The sequence below is a fragment of the Cibotium barometz genome, chromosome 38, assembly GCF_041138505.1.
Source record: "Cibotium barometz isolate CiBa-2024 chromosome 38, ASM4113850v1, whole genome shotgun sequence".
Classification (NCBI taxonomy): Eukaryota; Viridiplantae; Streptophyta; class Polypodiopsida; order Cyatheales; family Cibotiaceae; genus Cibotium; species Cibotium barometz.
This window is the reverse complement of record NC_141083.1, coordinates 44,579,404-44,599,339: the sequence shown is the minus strand read 5'-3', so window position 1 is coordinate 44,599,339 and position 19,936 is coordinate 44,579,404. Positions and strand designations below refer to the sequence as shown.

Below are 19,936 nucleotides of genomic sequence, written 5' to 3'. Positions count from 1 at the left end.
TTTACCTGCTTCATAATTTCTTCTTGTTGTGCAGCACTTACTCGGTATGCGGGTTTGTTAGGTGGAGAACTACCTGGCACAAGATCTATGCGATGATCTTCGGGCCTTTGGGGAGGTAATTCACCTGGCAACGAGTCAGCAAAACAGTCGTTGAGTGCATTAAGAAAATTCAGCCTATCATTAGACATAGCATCCACATTTTTATGATTTGGCACAAGATTATCACGCACAAAAACCAAGTACGCTGAAAGACTCTTTTTCATTGCTTTATTAATTTGGATGTGTGATACAACTGGGATAGAATCCCCTTTGCCAGCATCAATAAAGTGCATGCGGCCTTTATGCGTAAAAGAAATCATATTAGACTTGTAGTCTTTGCGGGGCTCAAGCCTATGGTGCCACGGCTTGCCCAACAATACATCACATCCATTCAGTGGAGCAACTAGGAAATGCTCATTATCAAGATAGCCCTGTATATGGATACGCAACTTCCCAATCAAAGGGGTAACCTGCACCTCTTTACCAATAAATGCAGCTTCGGCCTCAATCTGAGGTCCCATGTTTTCAACCTCAATTCCCAATGCAGCTGCCATTTGCATAGAGATGAAATTGTCAGTTGCACAGTCATCAAACATGAAGAGTGCGGGCTGATCCTTGATTTGCCCCCAAGCCTTGCAAACCATACGCTCTTTTGCATCATGACCTGTATGACCTTGCACATCAGGAACTGCATGAACATTTGCTTTGGTGTGCTTGTCCTCGTGCTTTGGTTTGCGATCTGGGCATTGTCGGAACATGTGGTCTTTGCTACCACAAGAAAAGCATTTTCCATCCTTAGCATATTGCTCTCTTTGCTCCGGGGTTAAGCCAAATTTGTTCTTCCTTGGGCCCTGTTCTTTTGATGTGTTATTTTCAGCTTTACCACCCTTGTAAGGCTCCCGGAAGTTCTTTTTAGGTGGCTGTCCACCCTTTTGCTGATTTGGGGCAGCCTTGTCCTTCCCCTTGGAACCTCCTTGATCTTGCTTGATCTTGAGCACCAATTGCTCTGTGGCAAGGGCAGAAGCTGTGAGTTGTTGCAATGTATGTTTTGGGTGCAATTCAATACCCGATCTATATGCAGGTTGCAATCCAGAACGAAACTTCCTTTTTCTTTCATCCTCGGTGATTAGCATGAAGGGAGTCACTTCCAGCAACACTTTCCAAAATTTGTTAACATACTGTTGCACACTCTCATTATCTTTTTGTTCCAGCCTGTCCCACTTTTGAGTGAGAGTTTGCTCCGCATTGGGTGGCAAGAACTGAGCATAAAATCTATCTTTGAATTCCTTCCAAGTAGAGATGGGATCCTTGGTGATCTTTTCAATGATCCACCAATGGGCAGCAGTGCCTTTCAGAAACATGCTAGCATGGCGCACCTTCGACTTTTCTGTAAAGTCCTCATCGCTAAAAGCAATGTCGAACTGTGCCACAAACGCTAACACCTTAGAGGCATCATGTTCACCATGAAAGACATCAAATTTGACAGATTTATCACCTGCTTTGAACTCCTTGAGCTTCCTGGCATGAGGCTCATGGTCCTCTCTTTTTCTTTTCCCCTTATCCAACGGGGTAGCCCTATCTGCATGGGCTCCATGGGCCGTCAAAGAAGCTTCATGGGGCACGGTGGCATGTGCTCCACGAACTCGAAGCTCAGATGCATGTGACTTACCTGCATATGGCATAGTCTCTCCATGAGACAACTCAGAAGGCAAAATTTTTCTGGAAGCAGACCTGTCACCATGAGATACATATCTTGCATGCATGTGACTTTCGTGCCCTCCATACTTACTTGTAGATGGTTGATATAAGACCAAAACTTGTGGTGTTTGTGCAGAAGATGAAACCACCCAAGAGATGTGAAGTTCCTCAGATGAAAAGTCAATCGCCTCGTGGTGCACCTAGTGCTGCCACCAAGTTAAATACACCCGCAAAAAGCACAGCCTTCAAGTTTGCAGCCACCTGTAGGAGTAGGACAATAGGGTAGTCTGCTGGCGAAAAAATGCGCAGCCTGCAGAGCCAAGAGAGTCGCCTGCAAAAGGGTCCTGGAGTGCAGCCTATCAGCAACCGCCAGGGAGCATGTGGAGGGGCTTGGCTGCAGTGGAGGTACAGCCGTACAGAGGGAGAGTCGCCTGCTGTAGGTGGTACAGCTGCACAGAGGGAGCCGCCTGTGAGAGCAGCTGCAGCACTTCAGTGTCACCTGGAGTTGCCTGCAGGAGATGGCGTGGAGGAGCAGCCGATTAGACCCCAGCCGCCTGGTTGTATGCAGCCATAAACAGCCGCCTGCTGGGTGTGTAGTTCAGCTACACCTGGCTGCAAATCTGCGCAGCCCACCTGTAGGAGAGGTGATGGGATAGGCGCCTGTAGAAGATTATGCGCAGCCTGTTATTAAGGAGGCAGCAGCGAAGAGGTGGTAGTGATGATCGCCGGGTGATAAACATGCGCCAGATAGAAGTGATTCCTCCTACGCTTGATGAAGAGGGTCCCCTTGATATAAAATATTAAGGTGTAGTTAACTCTTGATATCCACGCATGCATGTGGGGGGATTAGTGGGGGTAGGTGACCATGCCCACCCCCACACTCACTTAAAAGTGGGGCTCCCCACCTTGGCCCCAAAGTGGGTGCCCAAAGGGGGTGCCCACTTTTAAATAAGTGTGAACCCCTAACCTTATAAAATAAAGGGGTTAGAATAAAATAACATTAAAACAACATGTACCATATACTTACCACCTGTTCACATGCACTGAAACTCGTCAGAATACAGGGCAGACTTCACGACTCACTGGCAGGCGTCCCCGCTCAGTAAGTAACACGTCAGGCAGGCAAACACACAAATACATGTCATGCGAAAACAGTTTCAAACATGCAAATCATGTGTGCATGTGCAAATAGTAACAGGGACATATCTCCCGTTCATGGAACAAGTACAAAATATCTGTCGGCACAAAACTGGCACGACATAAAACATAAAAACCTGGTCTTCCTATGGAGTGACAGTCCCATAGGTAAGACACAGTTCCAGGCACGAGTTTCCCTATGGTGTGACAGTCCCATAGGCAAAACACGGCACGAATACTGGCTCTTCCATGGCGTGACAGTCCCATGGATTGAACACAGTCCAGGTCATACACGGGTGGCACTGGTCTGGCTCCCGTCCATACGACACCATCCTGCTAACACACGGGTGGCACCAGTCTGGCTCCCATCCATGTTAGCAAAATACTGGCCTCTTCACACGAGACACCGGCCTGGCCTCAAGTGAACGAGACGCAAAAACTAGGAATGGACCAAATGGTCGGCCAATTGGTGACAAAATACCCTTGCCTTCAGTATTTCGTCGCGATGGAAACCTTGGTTGCCTTGTGTTGGAATGTGTTATGATTTGTATATGGATAATCTGGCATCTCCCATGGGAAGAGTAAGGCCCTCAAAGCTTGTACATGATATTTTCCCCTTGGGTAATGAATACTCCAAGGAGGGGGGGGGGGGTCGGCCCATATGCGGTGTCAGCTACTCTTTTATAGTTCTGTGGATTAAGTGGCATATGTTTAAGGCTGTGGCTGATTTCAGTGTTTAATTGCATTAATGGTCAAGTGTTTTGCGAAACCCCGGGGCACCCTGGAAGTTTCAGAAGGACAATACTCCAAATGCAAGTCTCCAGCAAGAACCTACTCACGAACATAGTGATACTGAATCTCAATGTGATCGTACGAGCATGAAACACAGGGTTCTTGGCGATGGCAATGCAACTTTGATTGTCACAGCAAAGAAGAGTAGATTCGGTACGAGGAAAGCCAAGTTCTCCCAATAAGCTCCGCAACGAGATCGCGTCACATGCATCATAACAGGCTGCTCGATACTCCACCTCTGTAGAGGAAAGCGCCACAATAGGTTGCTTTTTACTGCTCCATGAAATGGCTCTTGACCCAAGTGAGAAAACATAACCCGTGGTTGAATGCCGGGTATCTGGAACTCCAGCCCAATCCGAATCAGTCCATCCAAGAAGAGTGCACCCCTGGTGTCACAAGTGGGCACGTGAATACAGAAAACCAATGGCCCAAATCACAACATACATTCAACATCCATCACAACATGAGTATGAATCAATACATCTGTCTCATAGACATCATAATCATATACATCATGAAACCACATAAGATAACCTTGCACATGACACAGCACTAGGGGCTGAAGTTGGGCCAGCCCCCTGAGGTATCTTTATTACCAACAGAGGGCGAGGGTTGAGGGTCATTCATGCTCGGAGACAATGGTAGGCAAGCAAGATAAGGCCACACCCGACATATCGTGAGCATCATCAAGTTCTCATCATTAGTAATCTTCGTAAATATTCATTCATGTTAGTAATAGAGAGTAGATTAGGTCTACATCTTTCTTGTCTATTGCATGCTTTCATTCACGCTTTCGCATAGGTAGATTTGCGTTAATCTGTGGCTTAATCTGTGTTTTGGTGTTAATGTCCATTAAGTTAAGCACACATGTTACTTGTGTGGCATGAGAAACTTGCTCTTCATTGTTAGCTTGTTGAGTGCTAGATAGTCCACATACAATTGCGACAAACTATCTTTCATCTTGACAAATCGGATAGGTGCGGCGAATGTTGACACACTAGGACGCATGAAACGTGAATGCAATAATTCCTCTAGATGGGGGTCTAGATCAGCCTCCATGGTCTTACTAAGGTGGTAGGGGAATTCGCTTAATGGCTCCGAGTCGAGTGACAGGTCAATCTTGTGATCCTTTGGGAAGGAGAGAGGGAGTCTGGGGGCAAGATTATCTTGAAGGAAACTAGTCATATATTACCTTATACCTCTGGGAAGTACTAGACGCTGTGTCTAAGGTCTGGCTATGAACCACTACACATTGAGTGTCTTTCCCAATATCCCGCATTGCTTGACGATGTGCAATCGTTGAAAAGTGTGGGAGACGTGGTTTACATTTAATAGTGAGTGAGGCCTTTGATACATTCTCCATGGTGATGAATGTATCAGTTTCCCAGGCCACCATGAGTCAAAAATTGTGAAACTATTGGATACGCAAAATTATGTTTGCCCCTACGAGAGGAGTGACCATAAAGTCTCGCAGAAACTTCCATATGCCCATAGCACTTGAGTAGCTTATTCCGCATTGCTGTTGTAGAGGCAGGGGCTGGGGCCAGGTTTAAGTAGTTGACTTCTTCCTGCATTGCGTGATGGGATGCCCTACTACATGGTACCTGAAATAATGATTTTTGTCTGGTAGTGGCTACCAACTTTGCCCTCCTTGGCCTTTTGGTTCAGAGTTAGCTTGGGTGTAGATGTGGAAGTCTTGGAGCTGGAAGCTCTAGAAGATTGCCTTGGAGTTGCCCCAACTTCTTTGGCGATCCATCACGTGTCCTTGGTGCCTTGCTTTTGATCTTGTAGACTCTGGCCAATGGGTCCTTACAAATGATGGTGGACCTGTATTTATTTAGAATTGTGATGGTAGTCGTGTCACCATTTTGGACATACTTCTAGTTTTCATGTGGACGGGCTTTGGAGGACACTAGGATGCCCAAAAGTTTATGTACACTTTGGGAATGAGGGATTATCTAATACTAGAGGGCTAGGTGCATTTGGTTTTGATCTTGTAGACTCTGGCCAATGGGTCCTTGGTGCCTTGCTTTTGATCTTGTGGACTCTGGCCAATGGGTCCTTACAAATGATGGTGGACCTGTATTTATTTAGAATTGTGATGGTAGTCGTGTCACCATTTTGGACATACTTCTAGTTTTCATGTGGACGGGCTTTGGAGGACACTAGGATGCCCAAAAGTTTATGTACACTTTGGGAATGAGGGATTATCTAATACTAGAGGGCTAGGTGCATTTGGTTTTGTTGACTTTGCCGGTAAGGATGACATGAAGCTGTGAGATGGTAGTGAAGCCTTTGAAAGCTCAAAGGTGCATGGGGAAACTACTCTTGTAGGCGAATGGGAGCAGTGTGGGGAAGGGCCATGTGAACAAGTTTATAAGGAGGACACTTGCGTGTTCTATGGTGACCAGTTCACCATGAATGACCTTGACTTGGGCTGCCCAAGACTGACTGAAATGGGTGGCCTCTTGCCTGGCTGCTGGATTCATACTCTGGGCCTTGCATTTTCTTTACACAGGCTGGAGATGTGCATTTTTCTTGGACTGAACTGGGCATGAGCTTCACCAGCAAATCTGCCCCTTGGTTGATCCATTTATGTCTTGCGTTTTGCTCTACTGGTGCCCGGGACCGATGGAGGCTTGCACACTTGCTTGAACATGAAAAGTTGGGTTCTACGGTACCCCCAATGGCACCTTTTATAGTAGTCTATGCTGGTCGACTGGGGTCATGGAGCTGGGAGATTGGGAGCATGGAGAATAGTGCCCCAAAAGGTGCCTAGTTGGTCTTGTCCTTGGGCACCCAGGTCCCTTGGGCGGGGACCAAACCATGGTGCCTTTTTGGGTTCCCAACCAGGCTGCCCACCACCCATGGCTTTGACCATCCATTTCCCCATTTCGGTGTCATTAGTGCTACATTATATGGGTTCAAACTTCACACACGAGGAGTATTTGCCCTAAACCTAACGACGCTTGCCCAACTGTCCGGGCAGGTGACCATAGGTCTAATAAGTGCAAGCAGCCTTATAAAACCTTTACAACTTGCAAGCAGGCTACATCTTGGTGTGTCGGACTCACAAATGACTGATGCTGACATGATCCTAAGAGCTAAATGGTGCGTGGTGACTTGTTCCTCGACGAAGCCGCACGACTTGCACAGTGCCAATCGAAAAGGTGTCCTGAGTGTATGCTATGTTGACGTAGCACCCTAGTACAGCAGGTGCATGTGACATTAGGGCACTCCAAGACCTTTGCCACTCTTCCGGATGCAGGCATCCACTTTAATGCTTACAAAGATCATCAGATTGTGCTGGGAAAATCAAACCTTATATAGACAAAGATAAATCATGAAGTATGCCCTTGTCTATCTCATGACTTTTAAAAAGGTTTAAAAACCACATGTATCAACCTCCTTTCAAATGTAGACAGCGATTGCGCACTTGTGCTGTGAAAAGTGACTTTATTTATCAAAATTTTTAATTGAAGAGATGCTGTGGTTTTAATGCAGACGTCTAGGCGTATGGTGAGAATCTCTGTTCCATGTTACATATGTATTTACATGATCACTTGAAGGCAGTTATGCCATGGGGCTGGTTTTCACACCAGCAACCAGTGTCGCTGGTTGTGGGTGAGGTGATTGGAGTGGCTTTTATTCAAATCCATACTCTCAGCTGGCCAAAGCTACATGTTCACTCGCCAAAAGCAGTAGAGGTTTAAAAATCATCTGCATTTCGAAAGCTACAAACAGGTTTAAAAATCATCTTCATCTGCATTTAAGGCTTGAAAATGAGAAGGGCAAATGCAACCAGTGCCATCGTGGAAACTGGCCCATAGTGAAGGGTAATTTACACATTTTATGTGGCCTTAAAGTCATTCTCTGTGTTTGGTAATGTTTAGAGTTGATGCTTCAATTGCTAAATTTCCTTATGTATTTAGTTTTTTAATTTGGCCCGGTTGGTCTGTGCAATTATGTGCAACTTAGTAAAATTTAAGCTCAACATATTGTTCATCAGGTTGTTGAAGCTTTTACTGAGAAAAGCAGCCTTGATCAAATACTGCATTTTTACCGGAAGCCATTTCTATCAGAAAGTGCAGTTGCTGAACTGCTGAAACGAGTAAGTTTTATCCTTTTTCCTGAACTTTTCAAGTGCATCTAAAAATATAGTGAAAGCTGCAGCATCCAATCAGCTGTAGAAATTGTATTTATTGGCTAGCTGTCTTGCCAAAATATATAGTTTCTGTCAAAATTCTATTACAATGCTGCCTCATTATGTGTTTCAGGATTGGCCAGTGTTCTTGCCAAAATATCCAGCTCCTGTCAAATATTTATTTACAGTGCACCCTCATTGATGTGTTTCAGGTTCAAGAAAAAGTGTCTCCTCATATCTACTCCATAGAGACAGAACAGGTGAGTCATGTCTATACTCTTTCTTACTTGAGAGTACACCAGTTTCAGAGGATTTTAATTACTGATGACCCTTTCTGTACAGTGTTTCAATGTTGCTCTGAGCTCGGACATTCCTATTGAGAAGTTAGAGGTTCTCAAATGGCTGCTGAGAGAGACTTTTGAGCCTGATCAATTGCAACATGAAAGTTTCTTGGAAATGCAGGAGTCTTTTGGTACCACTTATCCTATTATCAAGGATGCCTTTTCTTTCTCATGTAATCTTGTGAAGATCTCTCTCTTTTACATGTATCTTCTTTGTGTTTTTCGGAAATGTAGGTGGTTCCTTTTCTTATCTGGTGGAAGTTGGCCCACGTCTTTCTTTCACTACTGCTTGGTCTGCCAATGCTGTCTCAATATGTAAAGCATGTGCTCTTAATGAGGTGATCCGCATTGAACGCTCTCGCCGATATTTGCTGTTCGTAAATGCTCATGATCCTCCTTTGGATCCAAGTCAACTAGAGCTGTTCACTGCATTGGTGAGTCACTTGAGTTTTTGAAGTCAACATAACGCCTGGGACATTTTTGAGATTTTGTAAGTGGCAATGCTTACAACAACATTGAGGTCCTTGCCCACATGATATCAAAAAATTCTCTTGTTAACAGGTTCATGATAGGATGACAGAATGCATTTATACATCTAAGCTTACATCTTTCCGAACCAATGTGGTACCAGAACCTGTTTTTCAAGTGCCAGTTATGGAGGTAAGTTTGAAGCTGTTCAAGGGGTTCGTAGTTTTGATGTAGTCTAAAACATTGGTAGAGCAGTACCTCAAACACATTTTTTTTATCTCAAGAAAGGACAAGAAGCTTTGGAGGCTATCAATCGACAAATGGGTCTTGCTTTTGATGAATTCGACCTCAAGGTATTGACCTGTTGACATTATGTGTTATTAATTTGTTTTGAACATAGGAACAGAAGCAAGTGCAATTGTTCGTGGTTGAGCTTTAACACATTCTATGCTGCTTGAATGATTTGTTTATGAGGTGTTTGATCTTTTTTGACAATGGAATTACCTTAATTTCATCACACGTCAGATGTTTTGCCGAGTTTGTGGCAGAAGATCATAATGCAATTTATTTTACTGATTTTTTAAAAGCTTGTGTAGTGACGATAACACAAGTGCATGTAATAGTCTTGTGTTTTCCTTCTTTTAAAATTTCCGTTTCTCTTGCCTTTTTTGTAATCTATGTTTTGTCAAAGTAGGTCCCAACTAGGTGTATTTTGGTTTTGAGAAGGCAACATTTTATTACTCTTTACTTAGTTGGGTTTCCATTTTACATGAATTAATCCAGTACTACACGAATCTTTTTCGAAATGATATAAAGCGCGACCCAACAAATGTAGAGCTCTTTGACATTGCCCAGTCTAACAGTGAACATAGCAGGCATTGGTTTTTCAAGGTGAAATTTTTACTACAAATTATCATTTTATTTTTGTTGTTTGTCATGAGGATTATTTCAACTTTTAAGGTGCGGATACTTCACAAAGCTTCTTTTTTGGTTTTTGATACTATGTCCTTAGGGTGAACTGGTTATTGATGGTAAAGCTGTTCCCCACTCGTTAATGGATCTGGTGAAGGATACTCTTAGAGCAAATCCGAACAACTCGGTGATAGGATTTAGTGATAACTCAAGGTATTTTTCTGCAAGTCTTCATACATAAAAAAAATTGAAGTATTGCTAGTGACTAGTTCATGTGCCTCAACTAGTACATTCTTGTCTTCTTGCAGCGCTATACGAGGTTTCACAGTCAAAGTATTGCGTCCACAGATTCCTGGTTCTCCCTCTCCTCTCAAGACGTGTAGTCGCAACCTTGACATATTATTCACAGCTGAAACTCACAACTTTCCTTGTGCGGTGTGTGATTCTACCATTCCAGATTAGAGTTTCAAGCGGACAGCTTTTTGATAATGGCCTCACATCTCTCTTTTGTTCCTGCCTACAAATTTTACAGGTTGCACCTTTCCCAGGTGCCGAAACAGGTGCTGGGGGCCGTATTAGAGACACACATGCAACTGGCACTGGGTCATTAGTTGTTGCATCAACTGCTGGTTATTGTGTTGGAAATCTTCAAGTGAGGGTGGAAATTTGTTTTATTTTTACTATTTCTGTACACTCATAACGGTCTTCTTCTTCTTTTTCTTTGCATGTTGATAACTTGATTCCAATGGAAAGTGATCTTTGACTTACAGCTAGATGGTGCCATCACCCCTTGGGAGGACTCAAGCTTTGTGTACCCAAATAATTTGGCTTCCCCACTCCAGGTGTGGATGATTTTGTATTCATTCTCTGTCTGATAATACAATAGGTGAAGTCATCAACCCTCTTATTTATCAAATTTGTGTGCTTTGCTTTTGGGTGCTAATCCATTGTGCTCGCTAGTGCATGTAGGTAAAGTCCTCGAACCTCTAGTCCTCAAAGCCATATCTAAGTCTCTACAAAGAAGCACCTGCACAATATTGAGCACCAAGCTGTTGGAGTGGATGAAAGGGCATTTTCAACCATTTTTGAATGTTTTCTCTTGAAACTTTTATGGGCTTTTGTATTTTGTCTTCTTCTGAATAGAGAAGCGCGCACAGTACTTTTCTGGGATTTGTATTTGTCTTCTTCTCTTGTTTTCTGATTTGTCCATAGCTTTACCCAGCAGAAAATTATGTGATGTGCGGTTGTGGATATGAAATTTCTTTCCCTTTGTTTCATTTGGAGTTGTCTTAGGTACGTCCTTAGAGTTAACTTCCTTGTTTACTCCCTCCGTCAGATTCTAAGTTGAGGAATTTGTTGTCTTCATTTGGTATTGGTGGTATAATACCGCTTTTTCAAGCTGGAGTGAAGAGTTTCTTTTGTGCAACGCTCCTTCGATATCATATTGCTAAAAGAGGTCATCGTGTGGTTTTGCAGATTCTGATTGATGCAAGTGATGGGGCATCTGACTATGGCAACAAATTTGGAGAACCTTTGATCCAGGTTAGTGGAAGTTTATTTGCATTCAACATGCTTGATGCTGTATAAGCCCAATATACAAATTACAAGACTGAATAACTGGATACACAGTACAGGGCTTCACTCGAACCTTCGGAATGAGATTGTTGAATGGAGAACGCCGAGAATGGCTTAAGCCTATCATGTTCAGTGGTGGTATTGGGCAGGTTTGTACAAACATACCAGTCAGGCTATAATGAATTCAAGCTTCATATGCATATGAATAAAATTTATCTAATTGCTGAGGATATTGGAGCTTCTTCAGATTGATCATGAACATGTGAAGAAAGGGGAGCCTGAACTGAGGATGCTTGTTGTAAAGGTATACTGTCTTTTAAAGCTTGTTTGTTTGACTGGTGGCAGGCTCTCATTTCAAACTTATGAAATTTAACAAAATGTGTATATCAACAGATTGGTGGCCCAGCTTACAGAATTGGCATGGGAGGTGGGGCAGCCTCTAGTATGGTGAGTGCCAATTTTCTTTGAGATTAACTGTACAAGTATGCTTTCTATTGATAAATGTAAAAGCAGCTCAAACTTTCATTGACCTGGATACCTTATATAGGCTTAGCTCATTTTGTATAAATCTTTATAAAGCGAGTATGTATGGCAAAGGATGTTAAGTAGAGGATTCTTAGAAGATATCCCGGGCATAATGGTTTATCTGGGTTGTGAGTGGTGCATAGTGTACAAAATAGGCATAAACACATAGCGTGCTCTCAAACACGAATGCCCAATCGTCAATTGAAAGGCCATTAGGGGTCCTTTGGCTAGCTCAGCTCACTCCTCAGCCAGAGTCTTCCTTGTGAGAAACCCCATTATGAGCAATCCGTGCATGATGGAGTCAAACAGAGGTAATCTAGCCCTAGAGAGATTCAACAGGGCAAACCAAGCTCAGGTTTTTGCTAATGTGAGACGGGCTCTGGAATGTCATCAAGGGAACGGAGGAGAAACTTGAAGGTGCCGCTACATTGCCAGCTGTGCAAGCTTGGAACAGCAAGAATGACCAAGCTTTGGCACATTTAGGTCTTGGACTGGCAGACAATCTTATACATCACCTCGATGGGATAAGTTTGAGAATTTGTTTGGGAGTAAAATTAACAATTCTTAAGTCTTTCTCAAGCAAAAATACTATAGGCTCAAAATAAAAGAGCACCATTCTCTTCAAGAGCACCTCAGCACCATAGCTCTCTCTTGCAAACAACTGGGTGCCTTAAAGGCCAACATTGATGAAGATGACAAAAAGGCGGTACTCTTCTCCAGCCTAGAAGAGCTTGAAAGGTTCAAAGAAGTGCTATCCACTCTTCGGAGATGATGTATGAAAACATGGTGGCTCTCCTCATTGACAAGGATAGATGACTTCAAGATCAAGCTGCGACGAGCATTGACATAGAGAAGGCTTTCTTCACAAAACAGAAGAGTAGGAACAAGCGGAAAGCTGTCAAGTGCACCTTCTGCAAGAAGCTAGGTCACAAAGAAGACCGTTGCTTCAAAAGAATGTCCAAGGAACAAGAGAAGAATGATGCCAACTTGGTGGCTGAAAATGAAGATGCTCCAGAGAAGCCAGAAACCTCTACTTCAGCACCTGAAAAATGTTTCATTGCCACATTCTTTGATTTGTCTCTTTCAGAGATAGATACTGATTGGGCATTTTGAATGTTAATGTGTGTCAATAAGGGTTCTCTTCTTGGGATGTCCCGCGAAACATGATTATATGGTTGTAGTTGCCTTGTGTTATAAAAGGCTTATTTACTTCAATTTATCCGTGTTTTGAGTCGTGGGGTAGTTTAGCATGGATGACATATATCATGTGTGGTCAAGCCCCTTATCAGGCCTGGCATGGAAGTCCATGTGTTGGCCAATGTGATCTTTTGAATCACGTGTGTAGTTGTAGGCCCAAATCACCATAGATATGAAGGTCAATCCTTATAACACCACCTTGACTCCAAAGGCAGTTTTGTTGGGATTCGGAGTCATGTATGTGTGTATCCGTCTTTGTTTGTGTACCCACTTGTGTCTGTGTGAACAACCCCTAAAAGGGTTATTGTTCGTGTATGTGTGGGTGAGAGCACTCACTTATGTGAGTAAGTGTTGTTGGGGTAAAGGCATTATGCCCACCCTTATAGTGTGTACTAGCCCATAAGTTTTATAGTACATAGTACACTTAGTACTTTTAATGTACTAAGTGCACTATGTGTACCAGAGCAAATATACATGTGTGATAGGGGAGTCACACACTCACACTGTGAGTTGACTTATCCCCACACGTCTCTCTCTCTCTCTCTCCCTTCTTCTCTCTGTGTATGTCTCCCACATGAAACCCTAACTCTCTCCCTTCAACTGGTATCAGAGCCATGGTTTTAGGGTTTTGTTCTCAAGGGTGCAGAGCTTGAAATCGACTGTAGAAGAGCTGCAAAACGAGCTGAGTGTGTGCGCTTACAGAAGCTGGTGGACATCATACACCTGGAAACTGGCAAGGATTCCTCAAATTTGACTGTGCGCTACTGTCCTGTGCTGCCCTTGCAACAACACAAAGTCAACAAGCAACAACACGTGACAGGCTGAGGAAACCAGCTGCTGGAAGAGAGAGCGAGAAGGCACCAGCTAGTAGAACCGGGAGAAAAACGGAACGAGCCAGGCTGGGCGAGCACAACCCGCCACCATCTGTGTGCAGCCAACCGCTGCCGCTGACCATCAGCCTGCATACGACAGCGCACCACCAAGGCTGTCCAAGGGTACTTCAACCGGAGCCCCTTCCGGCGAGCCCTCTTTGGCGGCATCTGACTGCTGGGCGGGTTCTACATTGCGCAGACGATCTCACTCTCCTTCGGGGCCTTGGGCGTCAACGACGTCATCGCCGCCGTCCTCTGCGTGCTCTTCACTGAGTACGTTACCCGCTTCTACTACACCCGCCCTCGCCCCACCTTCTCTGTCGCCCTGGCGCACCTAAGCCCAACGTCAATTTTCTGCAGTTGACGACCTGTAACCACACTACTCGACACCTGCTCAAGATACTGTACCTGCAATTGCAACAGAAATCAGAAATTGTACGAGGAAATTGGGTGTCAACATTTGGGGCTTTTGATGTAATTGTGCCATTGGGCATTCATACATGCTGTATGATGTGAGGAATCTCACATTCCGGGCAAAATTGCAGGAAATTGGAGTGCAAATCAAAGGGCTTTTGTGCCGATTGGGTTGATTTGCATGCAGGCACTGGCATTTAATGCTTTGGGCAATGTGTTGATGCCTGTCAAGCACTCAATGTGTCGTTTAATCAAGGGGCTTTTATGTATTGGATGTATATGTGGCCAGGGGAAGCATTGTGATGACTCTGGATGCCTTCATGTGCATTAATGTACCATTCATGATCAGAAATTGATCTTGAATCAAAGGGCTTTTCAAGATTCTATGCTTGTTGAGCTTGGCAAAGCAGCAGGGAAGACTTTTATGCCTTGAACCCTCAGTAATCCACTTGCAGTCAAGGGGCTTTTGCCCAATTTCTGTTCGGGACTGTTGTATGCAGTGGTGGGGACTGTCAAGGTCTGATTTTCACTCATTTGGACAGCCAGGAGAGCATTTATTGCTACTGTACTTGTTGGTACAGATTTGGTACAACTTTGTACAAGTTTTGGCATGGCTGTACATTGATTTGAGTGAGGAAAAGGCTCATTTTCAGCTGCTGTACTTGCCGGTACAGATTTGGTACATCATTGGTGAGCACTTAGGACTGTTGTACAGTACTTTGGAAGGGGAACAGAGCACATCTAAGGTGCTGTCATAAATTTGCAGCAACCAGATTTTGGTGATTTTATCACATTCAGTGGGAGGAGAGTTGCATTCGTGCTTCCGCAGTGGAAGATAAACTTTGGGAGAACAACTGTGAGCATTTTGTGTGCTTTGGTGCAGTGTTTTGCACATCTTGCAGGGAGTCAGGCATTGACTGTGTCAAAGGTTGCATATTGCCAGGTGAGAGCTCTTCATTGCTTCACATCAAGAAGGTTGAAGGCTCACATAATTATGACATTTGGCAAACCCAGTGCTATAATGTGTTGCTCCAGAAGAAGCAGCACAAGCCCATCAAAGAAAGGGGTGTAATGCCCGCTTCTCTTACAGCTGAAGAATGGGAAGATATGGATGAGTTGGCAAGATCCACCATCATGTTGTCTGTGTCAGACTCTTTACTTTTCAACAGACAGCTTGGGGAATGTGGCAAAGATTGCAAGACTTGTATGCCCAGCAAAGTGTCTCAAGCAAAGTGTATTGGTTGAAGAAACTCATAGGTCTTCAAATGAAGGAAGGGGCGTCTATGACAGCCCATCTAAATGAGTTTAATGGTGTTGTCAGCCAGGTCATCAATCAAAAGTTGGCAATGGACGATGAGTTCAAAGCCACCTTTCTCTTATGCACTTTGCCAGAGAGTTGGGACACATTCAGGACAGCCACTAGCAATTCAAATGCTATGCTGTCATATGCAGATGTGGAGGGTGCTCTCCTTCAAGAGGAGATGAACAGGAAGAACAACTTTGTTGGAAAGTCCAATGCAATCAATGCACGTGGGAGATCCCAGCAAAGGGGTAAAAGCCAAGAATGGGGAAGGAGCAAGTCCCGCTCCAAAAAGGACTTGGAATGCCATTATTGTGGCAAGAAGGGACATCTCAAAAAGCAATGCTACAAATGGAAGAATGATCAAAAGGAAAAGGGCAAAGGAAAAGACAAAGACAGTGAGGATGAAGTCCTATTCACGTCTTCACTTGATGCCCATTCACTCCTTGTAGGAGATGGTCATGGTATGCACTCATGGATCATTGATTCAGGTGCCTCCTTTCATGTCACAGGTTGCAGAGACTTGTTTGTTAGGTATACTGCTGCAATGAAGGAGTAGTTTATTTGGGTGACAACCATGCATGCCAGATTCTCGGCAGAGGTGATGTGAGGCTTGTGTTTTCAGATGGCTCACAGCTTATGCTCCATGATGTCAGGCATGTGCCTGAGATCAAGAAGAACTTGCTTTCTACTGGACAGCTTGATGATGCTGATTATGTTACCACATTTGGTCGTGGAAAGTGGAAGATTAGTAAGGACTCACTGGTTGTTGCCAGAGGCTCTAAGGTGGACACTCTTTACTTCATGCATGCTGGTGTTTGTCACCATGCTAATGTAAATGCAACCGAGCTGTCGGAAATCTCTATGTGGCATAGCCGGTTGGGACACATGAGTGTCAAAGGAATGGAGCAATTGTCTCGTTTTGGTTACTTGCCTTCTCTAAAGTTCTCAAGTTTTCAGTTTTGTGAGTATTGTATATATGGCAGGCAACTCCAGTGCCCCCACAAGAAAGCTCTTGGACAGAGAGATGCTCAATTAGAGCTTGTGCATACAGATGTATGTGAGATGCCTTAGCTTTCTTTGGGAGGGGCAAAATATTTTGTGTCTTTTATTGATGATGCCACACGCAAGGTGTGGGTTTATCCTCTTCGTTTGAAGAGTGATACATTCTCAGTGTTTGAGAAGTTTGTTGCTCATGTTGAGAATCAAACTGACAAAACACTGAAGGCTTTGCGTTCCGACAATGGTGGAGAGTATACGCCCAAACAGTTTTAGGACTTTTGTGATGCTAAAGGCATCAAGAGGGAGCTCTCTTCTCCTTATGATCCTCCACAAAACGGGACAGCAGAGAGGATGAACAGGACCATTCTGGAGAAGGTCCGTTCTATGTTGTCACATGCTGCGTTACCTCATGGTTTTTGGGCTCAAGCTGTTATGACAGCCGTTCATCTTATAAACAGGTCACCTAACACGAGGCTTGGTGGGAAAGTGCCAGAGGAAGTATGGACAGGGAAGCCTCCGTCGTACAAGCACTTGAGAGTGTTTGGTTGCGTTGCGTACGTGCACATACGCAGGGAAATACGCACCAAACTTGATCCTAAGTCTCACAAATGCATATTCCTAGGATATGGTGACAGAGGTGAAATGGGGGATAGACTTTGGGATCCAGTGAATAGAAAGATTATACGCAGCAATGATGTCATTTTTGATAAAACATGCATGTATAAGGAGCCTGCAAGGCAACATGAGCCTGGCAGAGTCATCTTTGATGATGATGGACATCATGGACAACAACCAAGGGTTGTAAATCAGCCATTACAGCAACAAAACCAGCCCTTAAATGGTGCTGAAAATGGTCCAAATGGACAGCCAGAGATGGCAGAAGATATCCCTATGGATATCCCACAGTTAGAGGAGATACCGGGCATGATCTTTCAACCTTATGGCATGGAACAGGAGCCACCAATAGGTGATATGCATGTTGGACAGCAACCTGCAAATGATGGTCATTGGGTACGGAGGTCCACAAGACCCTCCAGACCCCCTGATAGGTTTGTTCCAGGGGTTGACTACTTGATGCTCATTGACTGTGGGGAGCCCTCATGTTATAAGGAGGCTTTACAGAGGGCAGACAAGGCTCTTTGGGAGCGTGCTATAAGTCAGAGATGGATTCTTTGCACAAAAATGGAACATGGAAGTTGGTGCATTTGCCTATAGGCAAGAAGGTTTTGCCATGCAAGTGGGTTTACAGGCTCAAAGTTGCACCTGATGCAAAGCCAAGATACAAAGCCAGGTTAGTGGCTAAGGGCTTCAAGCAGGAATATGGTGTGGACTTTGATGAGATCTTCTCTCCAGTGGTCAAAATGACCACACTTAGAGCTGTATTAGCTTTGGTTGCTCATGATGATCTGGATTTGATTCAGATGGATGTGAAGACTGCTTTTCTTCACGGTGATCTCCATGAGGAGATATATATGCAACAGCCAGAGGGTTATGCAGTGAATGGAAAGGAGAAGCTTGTATGCAAGCTGAAAAAGAGTCTTTATGGGCTCAAACAGGCACCAAGGAAATGGTATCATAAATTTGATACATTCATGAAATCCCAGGATTTCAGGAGGAGTGACATAGATCACTGCCTATACACCAAGAAAGCTTTGGATGACAGTCTATTGATCCTCATCTTGTATGTTGATGATATGTTGATTGCCGGGAAATCTCGTAAAGAGATGGATGCCTTGAAGAAGAGGCTGCATCAGACCTTTGATATGAAGGATTTGGGTGATGCAAATCACATTTTGGGTATGCGGATACTTCGGGACAGAAATCAGCATGTGTTGTATTTGTCTCAGAAGGAATACATTGGCAAAGTTTTGCAGAGGTTCAATATGGATGGGGGGAAGAAGACTAGTACTCCTTTGCCTCCATATGTGAAACTCAGTGCTATGGACAGCCCACAGTCGGATAGTGACAGGGCTGATATGGCCAAGATTCCGTATGCTTCAGCTTGTGGCAGTCTCATGTATGCCATGGTTGCTACCAGGTCGGACATTGCATTTGCAGTGGGAGTGGTTACTAGATACATGGCCAAACCTGGCAAGAAGCATTGGGAAGCAGTGAAATGTGTCATGAGATACCTGAAGGGCACACAGGATATGTGCATCTGCTTTGGCAAGCAGGATGCATTAGTGCATGGTTACACGGATTCGGATTATGCCGGTCATCCAGATAACCGGAAGTCTACTACCGGTTATGTGTTTACATTCACAGGAGGTGCTGTGTCATGGATATCCAGGATGCAGAAGTGCACTGCCTTATCTACTACAGAGGCCGAGTATATTGCAGCCACAGAGGCTTGCAAGGAGGCATTATGGCTATCTCGGTTAGTGGTTGATTTGGGTTATTGAAACCGGCCTAACGGGCGGTGAAACAAACACGCGCACATAAAACACTTCAACGCCATTGAGGACCTAGAAAAGGAAAACAAACAGGGGGAGCTAGAGTGCTCCTGCAAACAGTACACGGACACCGATTGGCCCCAAATCGCAGTGGCGCCCCTTGCGGTATTTCTTCAATTGAATATAAGAGCTTTGATTACAATATAAGGCTGGGAACTCAGCCGTCGCAGTAGAACCCTTGAAGCCTGCAAAGAACCTGCATCTGGCTTCTTGTCCACTCGGCATCCACAAACAAGTCCAGCCATTGTTCGCATCGAAAGACTCTTCTCACATTGAGTCTGCATACAGAAGCTTTCTCCCATGATCAAGGCTGCCACAACCATCCATAGCCTCTCACACTATGAACAGCATCACACCCTGACACATCCAGTGCTTCTGCATCACAACACAGACTCCCAAACTGTCTCTCAAAAGAGTATCACAGCACAGCATACCATACAGTCGACACACCTGTACCAACCCTCTCTACCTTCCAAGGGTACTATCCATCTCTGTCATGGATTCCCTGTCCCCTGCCCAATCAGTAGCAAGGCTGTACCAAACATGTGTCCATTCTTGTACCCTCTGCCTGCATGTGACCTATCTCCTGGAGAAACCCAAATACATGTTTCCTCGAGAAACCTACGACCTGTTTCCACATGAAACCCTTAGGCCTGTTTCCCCTTGAAACTTCTGTCCCGTTTCCATACATCTAGTTACCTATTCCCTCATGAAACATCTGGCAACATAGAGATGCCCATAACTGTAGGTCCCACTGTTCCTTTCTAGCAGGAAGAAAACAATCTGCTCCATGAGCACGCAGCCATGCGAGCTTGCATCTCTCCCATGCCAAGAAACATAACCAAGTGACCTGTACTTGTAGCCAGAAACCCAAGTACATAGCTGAATTTGCAGCCAAACAAAAACAGCCCATAAACTGTCCCAAAACAGTCCTGTTGCAAGGAGGATCAGCACCATGTGCACCTCTGCAGTCCATCCACGTGGAGACCATGCCGACAGTCTCTGCGCCGGCTCTATCCGCCTCCAGCAGCCCTGTAACTGCCTGCGCATCTTTTCACCAGGAAGGG

At 44.5% G+C, this 19,936-nt stretch overlaps 1 protein-coding gene across 3 annotated transcripts in view; it reads left to right on the top strand.

Annotated features, from left to right (window-relative positions):
- Positions 1 to 19,936, top strand: part of PUR4 (purine biosynthesis 4) — a 79,074-nt gene that overhangs the window by 13,316 nt on the left and 45,822 nt on the right. For all 3 annotated transcript variants that reach the window (XM_086777826.1, XM_086777827.1, XM_086777825.1), the window contains exons 3-17: positions 7,676 to 7,777; positions 8,023 to 8,070; positions 8,153 to 8,282; positions 8,386 to 8,585; positions 8,713 to 8,811; positions 8,904 to 8,972; positions 9,403 to 9,510; positions 9,632 to 9,744; positions 9,840 to 9,966; positions 10,064 to 10,183; positions 10,302 to 10,373; positions 11,008 to 11,073; positions 11,166 to 11,255; positions 11,354 to 11,410; positions 11,500 to 11,553. In XM_086777826.1, the coding sequence (XP_086633952.1) occupies positions 7,676 to 7,777; positions 8,023 to 8,070; positions 8,153 to 8,282; positions 8,386 to 8,585; positions 8,713 to 8,811; positions 8,904 to 8,972; positions 9,403 to 9,510; positions 9,632 to 9,744; positions 9,840 to 9,966; positions 10,064 to 10,183; positions 10,302 to 10,373; positions 11,008 to 11,073; positions 11,166 to 11,255; positions 11,354 to 11,410; positions 11,500 to 11,553 (1,455 nt within the window). The remainder of the gene's footprint in view (positions 1 to 7,675; positions 7,778 to 8,022; positions 8,071 to 8,152; positions 8,283 to 8,385; positions 8,586 to 8,712; positions 8,812 to 8,903; positions 8,973 to 9,402; positions 9,511 to 9,631; positions 9,745 to 9,839; positions 9,967 to 10,063; positions 10,184 to 10,301; positions 10,374 to 11,007; positions 11,074 to 11,165; positions 11,256 to 11,353; positions 11,411 to 11,499; positions 11,554 to 19,936) is intronic.